The sequence below is a fragment of the Callospermophilus lateralis genome, chromosome 3, assembly GCF_048772815.1.
Source record: "Callospermophilus lateralis isolate mCalLat2 chromosome 3, mCalLat2.hap1, whole genome shotgun sequence".
Taxonomy (NCBI): domain Eukaryota; kingdom Metazoa; phylum Chordata; class Mammalia; order Rodentia; family Sciuridae; genus Callospermophilus; species Callospermophilus lateralis.
Window position 1 is genome coordinate 164,251,941 of NC_135307.1, and position 20,161 is coordinate 164,272,101.

General features: G+C 34.7%; 2 protein-coding genes across 2 annotated transcripts; both read left to right on the forward strand.

Annotated features, from left to right (window-relative positions):
• The first annotated feature begins 1,805 nt into the window (after positions 1-1,805).
• Positions 1,806-2,015, forward strand: LOC143395696 (uncharacterized). Its single transcript, XM_076851515.2, has one exon. It carries the CDS (start codon positions 1,806-1,808, stop codon positions 1,995-1,997), a length of 192 nt encoding a protein of 63 aa, XP_076707630.1. The 3' UTR covers positions 1,998-2,015.
• A 5,694-nt stretch (positions 2,016-7,709) lies between these two features.
• Positions 7,710-15,365, forward strand: Mkks (MKKS centrosomal shuttling protein). The gene is made up of 4 exons (XM_076851514.2): positions 7,710-8,694; positions 11,266-11,441; positions 12,448-12,558; positions 14,624-15,365. The coding sequence occupies exons 1-4, from the start codon at positions 7,710-7,712 to the stop codon at positions 15,062-15,064; spliced, it is 1,713 nt and encodes a 570-aa protein (XP_076707629.1). The 3' UTR covers positions 15,065-15,365.
• Positions 15,366-20,161: the final 4,796 nt, after the last annotated feature.

Consider the following 20,161-nt stretch of genomic DNA (forward strand, 5'->3'; position numbering starts at 1 on the left):
CAAAATACTTTAAAAAGGTCCATGGATGTAGCTTAGTGGTAGAGCAACCTTGAGTTTAATCCTTGGTAATCCCCCCACTTCATACACACACACACACACACAAATACACAAAAGGTATAGTCCCTAAAGGTTGCAAAGTTTTCAGGATACCAGAGCACTTTAGAAATGGAAAGGCCATATAAAATACTTTCAATTTCAAAGTAGGTCATGTTTTTTTCATCGAGTGCTTTAAGTTTAGCAGCAGAATTCATACAATATGTGAATTTAGACCTTGGGGGGAAATGTTTTCTGTTGCTGGGAATAATATGTTTGTTTATAAGCATAATGCTTGCAGCCTTCTGTTTATTTTTAATACACAGAACACAGTTCAGGCTTTTTAGCTCAGTACTACTATATTTTAATACTGATTTAAGTATTATTAAATAAACAGAAATTCTGTTTAGACATTTTTCTAGTGACATTTATACAAAATGTATAGTAATTTAGGAGATTTCATTATACTAAATAACTCATAGGTGCAATTCAAGCAAATTTTTGGCATGACCCACAGGATGGAGCAGGCTGTATCCTTCTGGGCTTAAAAAGAAATTTGAAGGGGCTGGGGATGTGGCTCCAGCGGTAGCGTGCTTGCCTGGCATGCGTGCGGCCCGGGTTCGATTCTCAGCACCACATACAAACAAAGATGTTGTGTCCGCCGATAACTAAAAAATAAATATTAAAAAATTCTCTCTCTCTCTCTCCTCTCTCACTCTCTCTTAAAAAAAAAAAAAAGAAAAGAAATTTGAAGAATGAGACCATTTGTATCATCACAATCTATAAGGTAGTCACTAATGAGTGCCCCTTAAATATAAAAGTGTAAGGAAGCTTTAAAGGTTATCTGGACTTGAGTTCACAAAAATGAACAGATCTCAGAACAGAGCTTTCCTGGACCATACTTTCCAAATCAAAGATAAGAAAAAAATATATTTTAAATACCAACTGGCTTTATATAACAAGACAATTTTCTAGCCCCAATATCTTCTGCAAACTGGTTTGATAGTAACTAGTAGTTCATGGCAAACATTCTAAAATGCAGTGGTTGAATACCTAAGTGTGGACATAACATTAATTCATTCTGATTCAGAGCTCCCAAAGCAGGGTTTTTTGCTGCAATTGGAATCTGTACTTAGTCATTCTAATCTCATTGAAACATCCCTTAAGTCATTTTGCAATGGGGAACCTAAACTGTCACTGCATTTTTCTTTGTTTGTTTGTTTGTTTTTTAATTTATTTTTTAGGTGTGGATGGACACAACACAATGCCTTTATTTTTATGTGGTGCTGAGGATCAAACCAGGTCCCAGCTGTGCTAGGCGAGTGCTGTACCACTGAGCCACAATCCCAGCCCCTGTTACTGCATGTTTAAAGATTAAGGATTTGATTATTCTATTCAAATTGTGACTGAACATAATTATGAAAAACAAAAATAAGAGTCAAGAGAGAGCTGAGTGTTATACCACTTGCCCTACAGCGCAATGTTGGGTTTGATCCCCAATGGATCAAAAATTAATTAAATTAAAAGGTGTATGTATCTTTCTCGGCTGATAATGTCATTGATTAAAAGTTAAGAATTGCTTTGTATGTCTCCCCAGCCTGAGTTCCTGATATCCCTTTGTGTCTACAATTTATCTCTTTTACATATTATAACTAAAATTGTTTAAGTCATCTCTTATTGGTGTGCTATGTAGTGCTTGTAGTGGTTTGTAGATTCGATTTGAGGGAGTCTGTTTTGTAATCTTTTCCTAGGTACACTGATGCCAAAGGACTATGACCTTTCAGAACTTCTTGAGAGACTACAAAGTTCTGATTGTTATGGTACCTTTAATCGGGCTCATACATTTGGGGTGGCACAAAATCAAAAGCAGCCCTGTCTTCCATGTACCGAATACGGACAACATTCCTGAGCCCGATAGTTTAGCACTCACAAGTCCACCAAAGAGCCAAATCCAAGGGAAATAGTGGGCTTGCTACTTGCAGGTAAGTTTCCTTTAAATCTGGTCAACCAAACTGAATGTTCCAATGTGGGAAACTTGATTTTATAGAGCACTGGCAAGAAAAAAGCCAAATTCACAAGTGAGCTGTTGCTTTTATCATGACCCACATTCTTCTTTTTTCCAAGACAGATAAAATGAGTTGTTTCATTCCTTAGCATCTATTATTTTAGCTTTAAAATAATTTGTTCCTTTTGAGAGTCACTAAAATTAAAAGAATGTAGTTAATTAATTCAGAGCTATAGTCCCTCATTCATAATTCCAAAATCCAAGTAGTTCTAAAAACCAAAATGTCTGTCCTAACTTGTTTGATCATAAAACTTGATCTTAATTGACATCAGGTAATTTATAGTGTTTATCTCATTTAAAATGAAATTTTTAATTTCACTGCAGAAATGTTATGTTTGATTATGAGTGTTGTACTACATCATAGTCATTGACTATGGATATGTACTAACTTTTTGATTATAGATGTTTATACAACATTATATTCATAAAAATCCAAGAAATTCTGAACTGTGAAACTCATCTGGCCTTAAGGGTTCCATATAATGTGACCCTATAATTGTAAAATATTTTCCATTTTAATACACTTTTTGGATTTTGAGGTAGGGATCATTCTTTAAATTTTGGCATAAGGTAGGTCATTTTAAGGTTTTGCTGCTCAATACAAGCAGAACCTTGATCCAGTTTTCTTAATTTATAAAAGGTGTGAAATTTTGACTTGTGATAAGACTATGATATAATTACTGGTTGCAACATTATATTAAATCAAGATTTTATTTTTAAATATTCATAAGGAAAAATGGCAAAGTGTGGTTTAAAATATTAGATACTTATTTAATATAAAAAGTGAACTTAAAAGAATAACCCCCAGATATTCCTTGTAAAATTTTCTTTTTGTAGGAGGAATTTTAAAGGATATGAGCAGAGAGTTACAGCATTTATTAGATGCTTCATTTTTATGTATAAGGTCATGAGAAGATGATAGTGTGTGTATGTTGTAGTTGATGTTTTTCCCTGTAACTCACATCATAAGAGCATAAGGGACAGGTATAGTCAAACATTGCGAGGGGGATTTCCTTGTGCAAAAAGAAATATGAGGAATATGAGTTAAGGTATTCTTGGAGGAAAAATAAAGTTGAAAAAAGAAGTTATCTCCTTTAAAAGATTAGGCAAATACAGTAAAAGCTTTAAATGTCAATGCAGCAATGGTTAAGATAGTCTTAGAAGTGATTACCACTGGTCAGGCAAATGGAAACAGATATTTAAACAGGCTTTGGGTAAGCAAAAGTTAGAACCAGATTTTAGAGTGGATTAAACACTTGATTCCAAATAGTTTTTGAAGTACATCAAAAGAATATACTATATTTTTTCCCTTTTTATTTTTACTTTTATTATAGAAAATTATAAACAGACCTAAAAATAAACGATAGAATACTGAACCCTCAAGTGGCCATCACCCATCTCTGACACTTTCCTGCATTTTGCCAATCTTTTCTTCATCCTTTCAGTTTTTTTAATTGCTAAAATATTTTATAGCAACTCCCAAGCACCACTGTGTAGCTCTTCAGTATACATCCTTCAACAGTAATAGCAAACACATGTATAAACATACAACCACATTTGCATTATCACACTGAGAAAATTGTCAGTGATTCCTTACTTTAACTTGATACCCAGAGCCATGTTTATATTTATGTATTTGTCTTTAAAAATATATTGGAATTCATATCCAAACAAAATCCACATATACTGCATTTGATAAATAATATCTCTTTCAAAACTATTAAATATCCCCTGCTGGTCTACTTTTTTAAAAACATTCTGAATTTGGTCAGTTGCACGTTTTTTTGTTTGTTTTGTCATTTAACGAATTCCTCTCTCCCCTGATTTTCTGTAATCTGGAAGCTAAATCAAAAGGTTTACTTGAAATTGGCCTAATTTTTTAAAAATAAGAAGACTCCGTGGATAGGATATATCTCCTAGGTATTAATGTTGTTTCACATATAACGTCTGGTCCAATTTTGACATTGCTAACATTAATAAGTAAGTTATCAGTCTAATCTCTCCATTATAAAGTTCTTCATTAGTCCCTTACTTAATAAATTATTAACATCTCTTGGTGATCACTGCACTAATCTTGGAATTGATATACTTTTCTATAAAAGTAACAAATAGTTTGCCTTGCAAACCATATAATCTCTGTTCCAACCATTCAACTTTCTGTTGTAGCATATAAAATAATTTATATACAATGTGTGATAAGCCTTATTTGCATTCTAATAAAACTTTATTTACAAAAACAGGCAGCAGGCTGCCTGTGATTCCTGGATTTAATTAACCAGCCAGTGTGATGACATAATTCATTATTTCATTGGGAGTATCAAATTTTTTATCATTCCTTCTGTAATTTATTAGGTAAAACAACTTCCTCTCAACTATTTGGTTACCTCAAAATACATTTATACAGAAAAGACAAAAATAAATGCTCTTTTTCCCTTTATTGGGTTTTAAAATAATGAGTTAGTGCTCTAGTAGCTTAGTATTTTGTTTTTGATGTCAGTGTGAATTTGTGAGTTTACATATATTTCACTTATCTCAATCCATTACAGCCACCATTTTGTTTAGTGCTCAAATTGTCCCATCTTGGATTCTGTCCAAGTTGACTCCTACAACTTATTTTTCCCTGTGACCTTTTGATATAACCCAGGGAGTCTTTGATAACATCCTTAGTTTTTGACAGAAAACTTGTAGTAGCTCAATTTGTGCATTTCTTGCTTCATACCTAAAATCAGCCATTTTTCTAAAGAACCCTAAATCCTTTTAGGAGAAACTTTTTACCTGTTTTTACTTCTTTAAATCATATTGGGTATATTATATATGGTATATTATCTCTTAATTTGGGAAGCAGTCATGTAAGTTTTACTGTTATTTTAGCTAAGTAGCCATTGTTGAAAAACAATTAAAAAAATCATCTGCCAGCCCTGTGCATTTAGGAACAATCAGAACCATGCCTCTGATGGTAATTTAGAATTATGAGTCACATAAGAGATTCTTAGCCAGGCATGATGGTACATACCTGTAATCCCAGCTGTTCACGTGGTTGAGACGGGAGGATCTCAAGTTTGAGGCCAGCCTCAGCAATTTAGTAAGACCCTGTCTCAAAATAAAAAAGGCGGGGATGTAGCTCAGTGATAGAATGACCATGGTTTCAGTCCCCAGTGTCACCCAAAAAAAAGTTTTAATAGGGCTGAACTGACACCTCCAAACATATTCTCCAAACCAGCCCCAATATTTTGTTTCATTTCTTTTTCTTATACGTTAATTTGTTGAGGTCTAAACGAGTGACCATGAATAAGTAAGTTTTTACCTCTTCAAAATGATTTGGGTGTCACCAACACTTTCAGTGATTTCTTCCCTTTTCAGTTTGTACAGATACTAGCCGCCATAAGACGTGATTACTGGTCGCGTTACCTTAGGACTGTTAAAGTTGCCAATGTGGCATTCTACTTTGAAAAATAATGTGTTGTTATACATTGAAAAGCTTTTCTAACTAGAAAAATTATTTTATTAATCAAAGTTTGTATTATTGTTTATATATGTATAAATTTTAAAACGTGCAAATTACCATATATACCTAAGGTTTCATTAAGTATGTTTCTCAGATTTTACTGAATCTGAAATTATACTTTGATATCTTGACTGTTCCTGGCATAAAATACAAAATTTTTGTTTTTGTTTTTTTCCTTCCTCAGGCTATTTTTTTTTTTTTAAGTTCCTTTAGGTTAGGAATAAAGCTGGCAATAGTTGCCTTCTTTATTTGAGCCCCGTTGCCATGGTTACAGCCCTTTAACTAAATTGAGAGCAGTAACCAAAATAGCAGTTTGCATAACATTCCCTCTTCTCCTCACCTCTTTGCATGTCCTCAGATCACCATTTTGGTCTATATCACCATACTGTGCCATAATCTACCTTAAGAAATACTTTGGGATGAGTAGTTAGTTTTATTAATGGTGAATACTCTTCACAAAGCTGCATATTTTGTATATTTTGGAAAGTAACTAATTATAGTCTAAATCTTCAAAACACCAGTCCTCAAAAGGTTAAGGCTTGTGATCTGTGATTTTTGTTGTTTTCACACATTGTGATTAAGGTGTCAGGATTTTATCTCTCAAGTACACTATTTATCACCTTCTTAGGGCATCTATTACTGTATTTCTTCTTGTCCACTTTGTATATAACACTTTATGGTATGTAGACTTTTTGAGGTAGTTGTAAATCAGATCCTACTTTTCTCTTTGTTACTGTGCCTGTTCCTTAGTTTTTGTATTTATTGTCATTAGCCAGCATTTTGGTAATAATTAGTTGGTTAGAACATCAAAAACTGAAAATCAGTGATTGGTAGAGTGTATCTATAAAAAAAAAATCAGCTCTGGGGGCTGGGGTTGTGGCTCAGTAGAGCACTCGCATAGCATGTGCAAGGCTCTGGGTTCGATCCTCAGCACCACATAAAAATAAATAAAATAATGGTATTGTGTCCAACTACAACTAAAGATACAGATATTTTTTAAAAATCAGCTCTGATTTTAGCCAATATTTAAGATATGATATGTACATTGATATAGTCTGTTGTACAGATTGGTTCAGCTAAATGTACATTATGTATTAGTACAACACTTATCTTGTTTTCATAATTATTTACAAGCACAATTTGATATAAATTCATTTTTTTCAGACCCCAAAGCAGAGAAAAGTTATAAAAACATAATGTTAACTTCCTGTAAAAGATTAAAAAATATTTGACACTAAGACTCAGAAACCAGATTCCTGGTTTTATAATAGTACATGTCTCTCTAAAAGTGTGCCCTATTCAAATTATGTACTCTAGCCTTCCTAGCTGTATAGTTCCCAAGTCAATGAAATGTAAGTACTTTTTTCTTAATTTATTTTTTAGTTGGACACAGTATCTTTATTTATTATTTTTATGTGGTGCTGCAGATCAAACCCAGGGCCTCGCACATGCTAGGCAAGCACTCTACCACTGAGCCACAACCCCAGCCCAAAGTACTTTTTCTTATGGGAGAGATTCATTGAACAATAAAGAAATATTAAGTCTTAGTTGGTTTACTCTCTCATATTCTGGAGGCTTGTGACAGTTTGAGTTCCTTTATATATATAAATGGAGGAGAGCATTAAAATAAATTATTAAATTGCAGTCTATAAAATGTAGAATTATTTCTCTAAAATGTTGTATTTTTATTTCTTACAGAAAGAAGCAGCTTTGAATCAGAGCTTGATATCAAAAGAAGAAATGAAAAGCACCAGTTGGATTAGAAAGAACTGGCTTCTTGTAGCTGGGGTGTCTTTCATAGGTGTCCACCTTGGAACATACTTTATACAAAGGGCTGCAAAACAGTCCGTAAAATCTCAGTCTGTAGGCAAACAAAAGAGTATTGAAGAATGAATTGAAATAAATGTTTGCAGTTTATGATATGTCACTAAATCATATTCTGATAATCTTCGGAAACAAAACTATTTAATAGCCATATTGCTGCATATTCAGACCTTCATTTCTAAAGAATATATTTTTTAATGTTAATACACATGACAATGCAGTAAATAGAAAAATATGGTTAATAAAATAAAAACTGTCATTGCAAGTTACAACTGAAGTAATATGTCTCGTTTAGAAGCTAAGAAACCCTCATTGTGTAAAAGTGAACCACTTACAAGTGATACAGTCAGAGCCACACTCTCTGTCCTAAAAGGAGTCTTAACATCATGCTACGGCCCTTCAGGTAGGCTGAAGCAGCTGCACAACGGCCTGGGAGGTTATGTGTGCACAACATCACAGTCCTCAGCCCTGCTCAGTAACCTGTCAGTCACCCATCCCACATTAAAGATCCTGACAACTTCTGTGCAGAATCATGTGTCCTGCTTCAGTGACTGTGGCTTATTTACAGCCATTCTTTGCTGCAACCTGATTGAAAATGCCCAAAAAACAGATTTGACACCCACCACTTTCATTAAATTAAATAAACATCTTTTGAGTCTCTGCACCAATTATCTCAAGTCAGAGGCCTGTGGTTGTCGAATCCCAGTTGACTTTAGTAGTACTCAGATCCTCCTTTGTTTGGTGCGCAGTATTTTAAGGAGTAAGCCTGCCTGCATGCTCATCAGAAAGGAAGTAGATCACATCAGTGCTTTGATCCTGAGAGCCTTCTTGCTTACAATTCCAGAAAACACAGAAGAACATATCATTTTAGGAAAGAGTATAATTGTACCATTAAAAGGTCAGAAAGTTACAGATTCTACTGTATTACCTGGAATACTTATTGAAATGTCTGAAGTTCAATTAATGAGGATGTTACCTATCAAAAAATCAAGTGCCCTTAAGGTGGCACTCTTTTGTACATCTTTATCTGGAGACTTTTCTGACACTGGAGAGGGAACCCTGGTGGTCAGTTACAGGATGTCTCTTGAAAATGCAGCCCTGGACCAGTTGCTTAACCTAGGAAGGCAACTTATTAGTGACCACGTAGATCTTGTCCTGTGCCAAAAGGTTATACACCCATCTTTGAAACAGTTCCTCAGTATACATCACATTATTGCCATAGACAGAGTTGGAGTGGCTTTGATGGAACCCCTGAGCAAAGTGACAGGTAAAAAGCACTCTTTGACTTTCGCCCCTTAGAGTTAATAAATCATTTGTTTGAACAGAGAGTTTATTGGTTTGTGACACTGTTAACATCTTGAAAAATTGTAGAAGCTGCCAACCTCACAGCATGTTGTGGGTATCATTTCTGACAGCAAAGGTTGTTTCTGGAAAAGATCCCCTGTTGTTCACTTAATAAACATGGAGCTGCTGTGGCCATTTTCTGTGTATTTTCAACCCAAAAGTATACTGCAGAGTCGTTCATAATCTAACCCCCCAATATTCTACAGATAATTGAGAAATTTGACATCATCATAAGGTCTTTCATACTTTACCCCAAATTTTTATGCTACTTAAACTTGCAAAGCTTTTAAATCGTTACACTCAGAAGGTAATTTTATAACTGGGATACCACCTTTTCTTCACTTTTATTATAATGCCAATAGATTTCTGTACTTCTGCCCAAATAGTTGTTCCAAACTGGGTGTAGGAAGGGTGCATGTGTGTACACACACATGTATGTTTTATCTTTAAGTATCAATATTTCCAGCTGAGCTCTTGAGAACCAAGGTCATTTACTCTGAACACTATAGCAGGCCTAGTCCATAGCAGGTGCTCCAGAATGTTTGCTGAACTGGTGGTAATATATGTTACCACCAATTAGGTAAAGAATTATAGTGGGCAGAAGAGTCATTGAATCTCACAAATTGATCAAATTAAAAGCACTAGTGTACAAGGTTTATATTCACCTGTTAGAGCCAAAGAAAAATAAGCTGAAGAGCTCCTGATTCATGCCACTTGTTTCAGTATTGCATTGACATCCTATCAGACAATCATTTAGTTCTGCATTGATTGCAATTCTTTTTGGAGTGGAGGTCTTACTGTGTTCCCCATTGCTCATCTCAAACCCCTGGGCTCAAGTAATCCAACTCAGCCTCTCATATAGCTGGGACTACAGGTGTGCACCACTGTGCCCAGTCTGCAATTTTTAAGTTACTAAAGCATTGTTAAAGTTCACTGTAGTCTTGTTACAGATAGTCAAAAAGCAGTATGTATGCCAAGCATTAAATATATCTCTGTTATTTACCTTTGTAAAACTGTCAAATGATCATCAAAGTGAAAAATTATTGAGAATAAATGGAAATAATTCTTTGGAACTCATTGCTGATGTTGTAGGTCAGACTCATATCCTTAAGTATCTACCAACTGTCCATGATCTGGCAGTTTACAGCTTATGAATGTGGGCTATTCTGGCTTATTCAGTGTTTAAAGTATGGGACATTTTCCCATATTTCCACAATATTTTAAATGGAGACTCAGTTTCCACACTAGTTCACTGTTGTTTTTTAACTCACATGTACCTAAATCATGGCTTTAAACATTTAATACCATCAGTTTAAGAAAGTTGACCCAAGGGGGTAAATTGCTCAGGGTTCAGTATAATATTCAAATGTTAAACTGGAATTTTTATTTTTTATAGAAGCTTGGTCTAGTTTTTTTATATAAATTTAATTACATCTGGAGATTTTGCAAACATTCAGTACATACTTCTCCCTTAATAACCTTATTTCTATTTGCAATTTGTAAAATTTTACTGATTGCCTATGCAGTTGGAAGGATAAAACACTTAAGAACAACAAATTGAAATAAGTTACATTTTAGCATAATTTAAGGAGCTATTTACATAAAAATAGTAACTATGCCAAAATACAAATCCTATATGTTCCCTAAATAGATACCCAAAAGAATTCAATTTCAGAACTATTTGGATAGTTTAATTCATTTAAAATTGAGAGGTAATGCCTTTAAAAAAACATTCACATCACTCTTATTCCAGATGAGTGAGGTTTTTATTATTATTATTATTAGTTGTTCAAAACATTACATAGTTCTTGACATCATATTTCATACATTTGATTCAAGTGGGTTATGAACTCCCATTTTTACCCCATATACAGCTTGCAGAATCACATTGGTTACACATCCACATTTTTACATATTGCCATACTAGTGTCTGTTGTATTCTGTTGCCTTTCCTATCCTCTACTATCCCCCCTCCCCTTCCTTCCCCTTCCATCTTCTCTCTCTACCCCATCTACTGTAATTCATTTCTCTCCCTTGGTTTTTTTCCCCTTTTCCCTCACTTCCTCTTATATGTAATTTTGTATAACAATGAGGGTCTCCTTCCATTTCAATGCAATTTCCCTTCTCTCTCCCTTTGGTGATCTCTGAATGGGGTTTCAAGGTTCTTGGGCTTTTAAAAATGTATGCAAAATTTTGTCTGCCTGTCTCTGGCAAGAGCACAAAATAAATTCTAACAAATGTTCAAAGAAGTGAATAAACCAAAAGAACCTTTGCTTTATTTGCATGTCATTTGAATAGATTACTAATTTCAGAGGTTTAAGAAGATGCATTTTATTACTTTATCTCAAATTTAATATTTTAAATGATAAGCTTTTGTGGAATTTTTATATTGGCTAGGAATAAGAGTTAATTTATTTACATTTATTAATTTTAAATGGTTATTTGCTCTACCTTTGCTTAGACATTTTGTTTTCTATTCTTTAAAAAAATACAGGAACACAACCTATTGGTTCCATAGGCTCCATATCTCCTAGTAGTTATGGAATTGTGAAAGAATTGTGCACTGCAAAATTTGGCTCCAAGCATTTTTTTCATCTTATTCCTAATGAAGCAACTATCTGCAGCTTGCTTCTCTGCAACAGAAATGACACTGCCTGGGATGAGCTGAAGGTAAGTAATAACTTTGAATTTCATATCCAAGGGCTGAGGCAGGGATGAAATAGTTAATAGGTTCTCAAATAGTTTTTTTCACATTAGTGAGCCATGCTTTTTAATTTTCCCCTCTTCCATAACTTCAGCAGGGTATACAAAGCAAGAACAAAAATGACAGAAGTGGGGGGCTGATTGTGAAGCTCAGTTGTTAAATATGTGCTATGTATTAAAAAAAAGTTACAAGTAAGCTAATTTAATTGCAGTATTATGGTAGACTTAACACAGATTGCCATTCCTTATTTCTACTATTTGCAAGAAATCTAAGAAGTCATTGATAGGAAATTTTCTCTTTCTTTCTTTTTTTTTTTTTTTTTTATATGATGGTGAGAATTGAATCGAGGGAGCACTCTACCATTGGGCTGCATCCCCAGCTCTGAATTTATTTTCCTTAAGAAATTAATTTGAATTGTGTACTCTTTGATGTGAACATATATGAATAATTCACTTCAAAAGTGAGTTCCTAAGTCAATACCTATCATCCACCTCTTAGAGTATTGTTCTCTGCCAACAATACACATGCAACTTTTAAGGGAAGTGATAAACTCTGATATCAATCACAAGTTTATAAAGATTCATGTACTGTCAAGGATATATCCTTGGTGAAGCAAAGTCTGTATGTTTTAAGTACCCACCAGTCTTGCTGACCCAGATGTTTTGAATCCCTATATTTATGAATCCTAATTTAAAGAGCTCAATATATATGAAAAAAAATATTGATCTAACAGTATATTGATCTAATAAAAATATTGATGAAAACAGACTTCTGGCTAAAGTAACTTTCTTTAATCTCAAATCTTTATTATCCTAAAATGTATTCATCACATTACAACCTTGACCAAGCAGATTTCATTGTCAATTGAAATTGGACTCTTGTTAGTCCATGATGTATGTTATATTAAGAGCATGGTTGTATTTCTTCATGGATCTAGTGTGAGTGTCTGATTCAGATTTGATTCTTTTTTAGCTCACATGTCAAGCAGCACTGCACGTCTTGCAGTTAACAATCAAGGAACCATGGGCTTTGTTGGGAGGTGGATGTACGGAAACTCATTTGGCTGCATTTATTAGATACAAGGTAAGATTAATAGCCCTTTTTAAATTACCGAATTCTCAGCAACTTGTGTTCTGTGAGATGATAAGCCAAATCATAATACCCTCAAACCATTTGTGCTTAATTATTCAGTAGCCTAACTTAGATATTATATTTGAGAACCCTTGAGGAAAATAACACTTATAAATATGAAGTAAGATCTTTATTGCAATGCTTATTGCAAATCTAATTCTTTAACAAATTACCCCATTCTTTGAGTATTGTTTACATGGACTACATGTTGAAACTAGCATTCTATTTTGGAGACTTCTAATATTAAAGATCTTAACTACCAAAATTCAACACTAATTAATGTTAACAGCTAAAGATCTGAGATTCCACAAAAATACTTCTGTATCTTCTGGGGCATCAAGGAAAAAACTTAATTTCATTTATTAAAGCATTTCAGATATTATATTTTATTATAGTTTTTATTTTGGTTTCTATATGGTGTGTATTAATTCTACTACGTGAATTTTTTATTGGCCTAGGAAACTCCATTTCCTGACAGTTGACAGATAAGTTTAGTGTAACATAGTTCTGAATAATTATTTTATAAGTCCTATCCTACTTTATTTAAAGATGAATACAAAAAGGTATACCTATTTTTAATCAGCTTTTTCATTGCTGTGACCAAAATATCCAACAAGAACAAGGTAAAGGAGGAAATGTTTATTTTGACATTCAAGGTTTCAGAGGTCTAAATCCTTAGACGGCTGGCATCGTAGCTCTGGGCCCAAGATTAAGGCAAACACTGTGTTTGAAGGGCTTGTGTGAGTCAGCTGGCTGATTGATCCTAGCAAAATTGTACACTCCCTGTCCTGGAGGAAGGCAGCTCAGGACATGGCAGTCAGGAAGTAGAGAGAGCTTCACTCACCAGAGACAAAATATAAACCCCAAAGGCAAGCCCCCAGTGACCAACATCCTTCAGCCACACCCTACCTACCTACAGTTACCACCCCATTAATTCATATCAGTGAATTAATGCACTAACTAGAACTCAAATCATTTCAACCTTCTCGCCCTTCTTTCATTGTTTCACACATGAACTTTTGAGGGACACCTAAACCAAAACAACGTGGTCTCCAGATATTGATAGTTGATCGACTGCATCAACCAGAATCACTGAGATGTTCTGCAGAGCTTCCAGTGAGTGATTAGAGTTGGAAAGAGTAAACTTTTCTTACAGACATGCCCTTCCCTACACTTCCCCTAGTAACTTAAAATCTATTTGAAGATAAAGCCAATTCATGAAAAGTTATCAAAATGCACATTTAAAAAACAAAATCCATGCCAATTAGTGATTCTGAGTGGACAATAATTTAATCCGCAAATGAAACTGAGTAAACTGGACAAAGTGTTTTGGAGGAAGTAAGTATCTTGTTAAGATTCTGGGGATATGGGGGAAATATGTTCCAAAAAAAGAAGTGGTCACTGTTTTTTAGTAGTAAGGATATATGGACTTTTTAAATCATCATTCAGTTAGTTCACTATTATTTTTCTGTCTTAAGAAATTTCTACAATAATATTTTCAGAATAGTGTAACCAAAAAGCTGATTAAATCTTATTACCTTTTAAGAAAAATTGATGTGAAAATTGTTCGTTCCCAAAATGATGTCTTAGTATTATGTGCATTCTCATTTTAAGCAAATCTCAAACATTCTGATGATATGATAAGTACTTCATTTGGGACATTAGTCTTCAGGAACTTTCCTGAGTGCAGAAAAACAAATGTAAAACATGTATATGCCTTGACTTTTATATATTACTTTAAGGCAATCATTCAGAATAAGCTTGTGGGGTTATTCTTATACATTTATTGTAGTATCAGGACAGGGAGTATACAATTTTGCTATGACCAATCAGGTTAAGGGATCCAAGCCTGGCCAGCTGACTCACACAAGCCCATTAGAATTGTTGTCCAATCTTGTAGTAAATGAAGGTACATAGTAACTTTATGAATAAGACTTTGATCAAAGTATCTTATTTTTCTGAAATATTTTTATATTAATCACCCTGTATGTGTTCTCAATGGTTTATTACTCTTTAGGCTCGTAATGAACCAGAAAGCATTCTCACAGATGATGGGTGTACTCAAGCAGAACTTCAACTAGTTGCTGAAGCATTTTGCAGTGCTCTTGAGTCTCTTGCTGGCTCTTTAGAACATGATGGAGGTGAAATTGTCACTGATATGAAGTATGGACACTTTTGGTCAGTTCAGGGAGATTGTCCCTCTGTTGTCAACTGGCCGGATTTACTTTCACGATGTGGTTGTGGATTATACAGTAGCCAGGAAGAACTCAGCTGGTCTTTCTTACGAAGCTCATGCCATCCTTTTGCACCACAATCCTGCCTTCCACATGAAACTGTGGGCCCAGCTAGCAATCTGACTCTGGACTGTTTGACTGCTAAGCTTAGTGGCCTACAGGTGGCTGTAGAGACAGCCAGTTTGATTTTAGATCTTTCATATGTCATCGAAGATAAAAACTGATGTAAGAGAATCACATATTTATATTATGACACAAATAAACTTGTCAGATGTCAATTAAGAAAAATCCCCAAAAAACAAATGCTAGATATCTTCTCTGATATAAGGAGAGTGACTCAAAATGGGGTAGGGAGGAAGAGCATGAGAAGAAAATTACCTCCAGATAGGGAAGAGAGGTGGGAGGGAAAAGGAGGGGAAAGGGAATTGCATCGAAGATGGAAGGAGACCCTCATGGTTATAAAAATACATGTATGACGATGTGAGAAAAAAAAGAATTGTGTCATATTCGATTGGGTAGAGAGAAATGATGGGAGGGGAGGGGAGGGGAAGAGGGGAAAGGAAGGACAGCAGAATAAAATAGACATTATTATTGCTGTGTGTATATATGTGACTGCATGACCAATATGATTCTGCAACCTGTACACTCAGAAAAATGAGAAATTATATCCCATCTGATTCAAATGTATGATATCAAAGTCATTGTACTGTCATGTGTAACTAATTAAAACAAATAAAACATTTTAAAAAATATAAAAACAAAACAAAACAAAAAACAACAAAAAAAAATTGCCAAACAAAAAAGAAAAAGAAAAATAGTGAGTGGATTGTTCTCTAAAGGCCTGTTCTGTATATATGGACAAATGACTCATGAAATTATAGACATACTTACTTAAGGTATGATTCTTGATTAGAAATATTACAGAATAATAACAATCTTAAGCATTATTAAAGATGTTGTAGTAATTTTAGGGATTCCACAGGGACTACTGTACGTTGTTCCAAATTTTTATTATTGTTGTTTTGACATCATTCTAAGAACATACAGAAATTAAAAAAAAATTCCTAATCCTTGCTATAGTTTGTGTATACTTATTATAAATATTTTACAATGAATAGCAATTGCATATGCTTAAAATATAAAATTAAATTATAAAATATCATGAAGCGTCCAGTCCATGTAACTCATTCAAAAGAAGTGTTAGGCCAGGTGCAGTGGCACACGCCTGTAAATCCCAATGGCTTGGGAGACTGAGGCAGAAGGATCAAGAGTTCAAAGCCAGCCTCAACAAAAAGTGAGGCACTAAGCAATTCAGTGAGATCCTGTCTCTAAATAAAATAAAAAATAGGGCCAGGGATGTGGCTCAGTGGTTGAGTGCCCCTGAGTTCAATCTCTGGTACCAGCCCCCCTCCCCCAACAAAAGTGTTAAAACTGCACATTTAGTGAAATTTCACTTTTCTCAATTCCCTTTATCTCAGACTCTGTTACTCAGTGGTTAAGTAATTGAATTAGAAGCTAGTTTGCCTTAAGTTGTTGGTTTGTATTCACAGCTCCACATTTTTGTTATTTTAAGGAAATGTGTGATTAGGGGGAAAAGTCAGTTTATATAATAGCTAAGACTAAAACAACTTTGTAATGTCTTCATGTTTAAAGTGGGAGGAAGAACTGATTTGTTTTTAGAGCAGAGTTTCCCAGCCTTCCTGCTATTGACATTCTAAACCAGATAATTATTATTTCCCCCAGTACTGAAGATTGAACATGGGCCTCACAGGCCTCACATATATTAGGCAGGCACTCTCCCACTGAGCTATATCCCTGATCCCTAAATCAGATACTTCTTTAACCTGCAGGCTTGTCCTATGTATTACAGAATGTTTAACAGCACCCCAGCCTCCATTCACTAAATGCCAATATCACACCCAAGTTTAAAACCAAAATGTGTCCAGATATTGCCTAATTTATCCTGGGAAAGCAAAAAACTGTCCTTGACTGAAAACCACTGTACTAGACTGATACAAAAAGAAAGAAGCAGAGGAGGAGAAGAAAGAGTATCGTACCAACACTTCAGAAAGCAGCATAGAGAAAGGAAATGGGAGTTATTTCTCTAGTTCAGTCAATGATGCAAAAAGTAACTAGAACAGCTCCTATATTCAAAATAGAGACTGAAATTTCACCAAGGAATATAATTTGAATTTTAAGCAAATTCAAGGTACATTGATAAAGTTGAAATAGAGAATCCAACTAGAGGAATAAATATATATCCATAACAGATATATTAAACTTAAAAAAAATTTGAAAATTTGGGGAAAATTAAAAGTCAATGTTAAGATCTCTAGCCATAATAAAAGGAAATAGAATTTTTAAGCAACTTACTCCAATATTATAATCAGAAATAATTTTTATCCTAACCCAAAGAAAAATTTGTGATACAGACTTACAGCAATGCTATATATATTTAAAAAGCAGCTACAACTCAAACTTCATAAAATAGTTTTCTAAAGTTCTACTCCTTTTATCATTAAAATTAAATAGAAGGATAGCAGTGAGTGAGGCAGCCTTTAAAATAGCCCCCAGGGATTCCCTCCTGGTTTTCAGGCCTTTACATAATTCCTTCCCCTGAGTATGGGCTGGACTTAGTGACTCTTTGGTGTCTACCACATGCCCACTTTGTGAACAATAGTATCTATGGCAATTATCCTATGCCTATCCATCATTCTGTGCTGGGAATGGAGAGCAATAACTTCCTCTTTAACTTCATGGGTCTACGGATGGAAAGGAACTGTGATCTTAGGGTTGTATTTTTAAAACTACATCTGAGTACCCTCAGATACACTGACCTCCTTTCAGTAATGAGATTCTGGACTTTGAGTTGATGTTGTAATGCAGCAAGACTCTGAGGTATCTGGGAAAGGGGTGAGTATATTTTGCATGGGGTAGGCAGCTTCTGAGATAATCTCATTCAGTAATCTCACCTCCTGGTGGTCTGCCCTTTGAGTCTAGATGGGGCTTAGTGACCAACTTCTCATGAACAGAGTACAGTAGAGGTGATGAGATGTCACTTCTGATATCAGGTTGTAGAAATAGCAGCTTCTCTCTGGATTCCTCACTCTCTCACTCTGAAGGATGCTATCTGCCATCATGGAAACTGTCTATACAGCAAGAGTTCAGGGATGCTTCTAACCAACAACCCACAAGGAACTAAATGCTACCAACAATCTGAAAAGTGAATTTGGAAGCACAGCCTCCCTAGTGGGACCTGGAAATGCTTTGTAGGCCTCAGAGGATCTAGCTAAGCCAGTCCTGCCACCAAAAGGGAGTCCAAGGAGATCTCTCCAAAGACAGAAGATATTTATCTAGTGAGCCAGTTTGGGAGATTAACTGAGGACAACAGGCCTCTGGTGAGTGATCTGATGTGTCCTTCTTGCACTCTCATAAGAATCTGTAACTTAGCCAGGCGTGGTGGCACATACCTATAATCCCCGAAACTTGGGAGGCTGAGGTTAGTTCCTTTCACCCAGCAATTTAAGGACCATATAGGTAACTGCTGATGTCAAAATACGGGTTTAACTGAGAACTGCAGTTACAAGTAAAGCAAGAGTTCTTTTTCTTTTTCTTTTCTCCTGGCTGTCTTTATCCCTTTATTTCTCTCTTAAAACACCTGAAGATTTGGAATATAGAATATAGGAATTGCCCTGATTCTCCTGGGCCCTAAATTGCATTTCCAAGTTGTTCCAAGAAGAGGTAACACAAGGTATCTCTCTAATTGACTCTATCAAGTAGGGTCTACACTTTCCACTATAGCCACTTTTACCTCTGTCATTTTAAGCTTTGTCATAAAATTTTATATATTCCTTGAGGAAACACCAATATTCTTATTTTAAATATGTCAGAAATCATTGAAATATTTTTATAGATCCATTTGTGTTTTGTGTAATTATTATTAGAAAATGCTAGAAATGTGGCTGGACAGGGTAATATATGCCTGTTGTCCTAGCTACTCAGAGGTGAGGCAAAAGAATTGCGTAAGCCCAGAATTTGGAGGCCAGCCTAGGCAAAATAGCAATCCCTGACTCAAAAAAAAAAATACTAGAAATGAAAAAGAACAACTTCCTTGATAGTTCAAGAAAATCACCACTCAAACTCAGATGGGTAAAATGTAAGATGAGAATTCTTGGAAATAATTTCAGAGGCGTTTTTAGTGGCAGGAATAAAATGACAAGAAAAAATAGTCACTAATTAAGACTCGGCCACTGTTTTATGACTTACAATAAGATTGAAGTCTGTATATTACTTCATGAGATACCTCAGGATACAGAAACCGAAATGCTATGGGCTATAAAAAGGAAAGGGAGGATCACGTGGAAGATAATAAAGTTGGGGGCAGCTGATTTGGACTTTTACAGAACTCATAGGACATGTAGCATTAAAGTTTATGGAACCAGAAGAGTACAAAATGATTCGCATCTTATTAAATAAAATAGATTAGGATTTTGACAGCAAAGGAAAAAGTAAAGAACTAAAGAAATTATAGGGGAATTTTAAGTCAAAAAACTTATTTGGTCTTATAGATATTCCACTGTTTAGTTCTCCCATTTGCACTACATTAGAAAATCTTTATATGTTAGACATTTTAACCACAGTAGTGAAATATTTCATACAAGATATTTAAATTATAGGTTATTATTATATTTTATTATCCTAGGTCTTCTTGAATTCACTAGTTGTATAATCAAACCTGTTCAGGCATTCATATCATAGAAAGAAATTTTAAGAACTTCTGTAACAGCTCTCATACTCTAGATTCTTCAACAGTTCTTTAGACAACTTTAAAAAAATAATATTGTTTGCAGTCACATAAGCCATCAAAGTTATTATTTAAGAGTACCATGTACAAGAATCATTCTCATAATCAAAGTAGGGCCTGTCAAAACATCCAGATAGTTTATTCCTTTCTGATAATCTTTGGGGAGTAGTAAAGGAGACAAAACATCTCTTATAGGGGCTTGTTTCAGCTGTATAAATAAAAATCCCTCAGTCAAAAGGAAAAGGCAGTTTTGAATATCTGATAACTTCATATTTTTTTTTCATGTAGTTAGGTGTTTACATTGAGTAATCATGGTATTCCATAAACCTTACAAATTTTTTGTGTGAACCCATGTCCTCACACAGGCCAGACAAAATCTCTACCCAGAGGGAGTCCTTCTTACATTTTTTTTTTTTTTTTAAGAGGCAGGCTCTCACTAAGTTACACAGGTTGGCTTTAAACTTGCCACTCTCCTGACTCACCTTCCTGAGTAGCTGAGATTACAGGTGTGCAACAC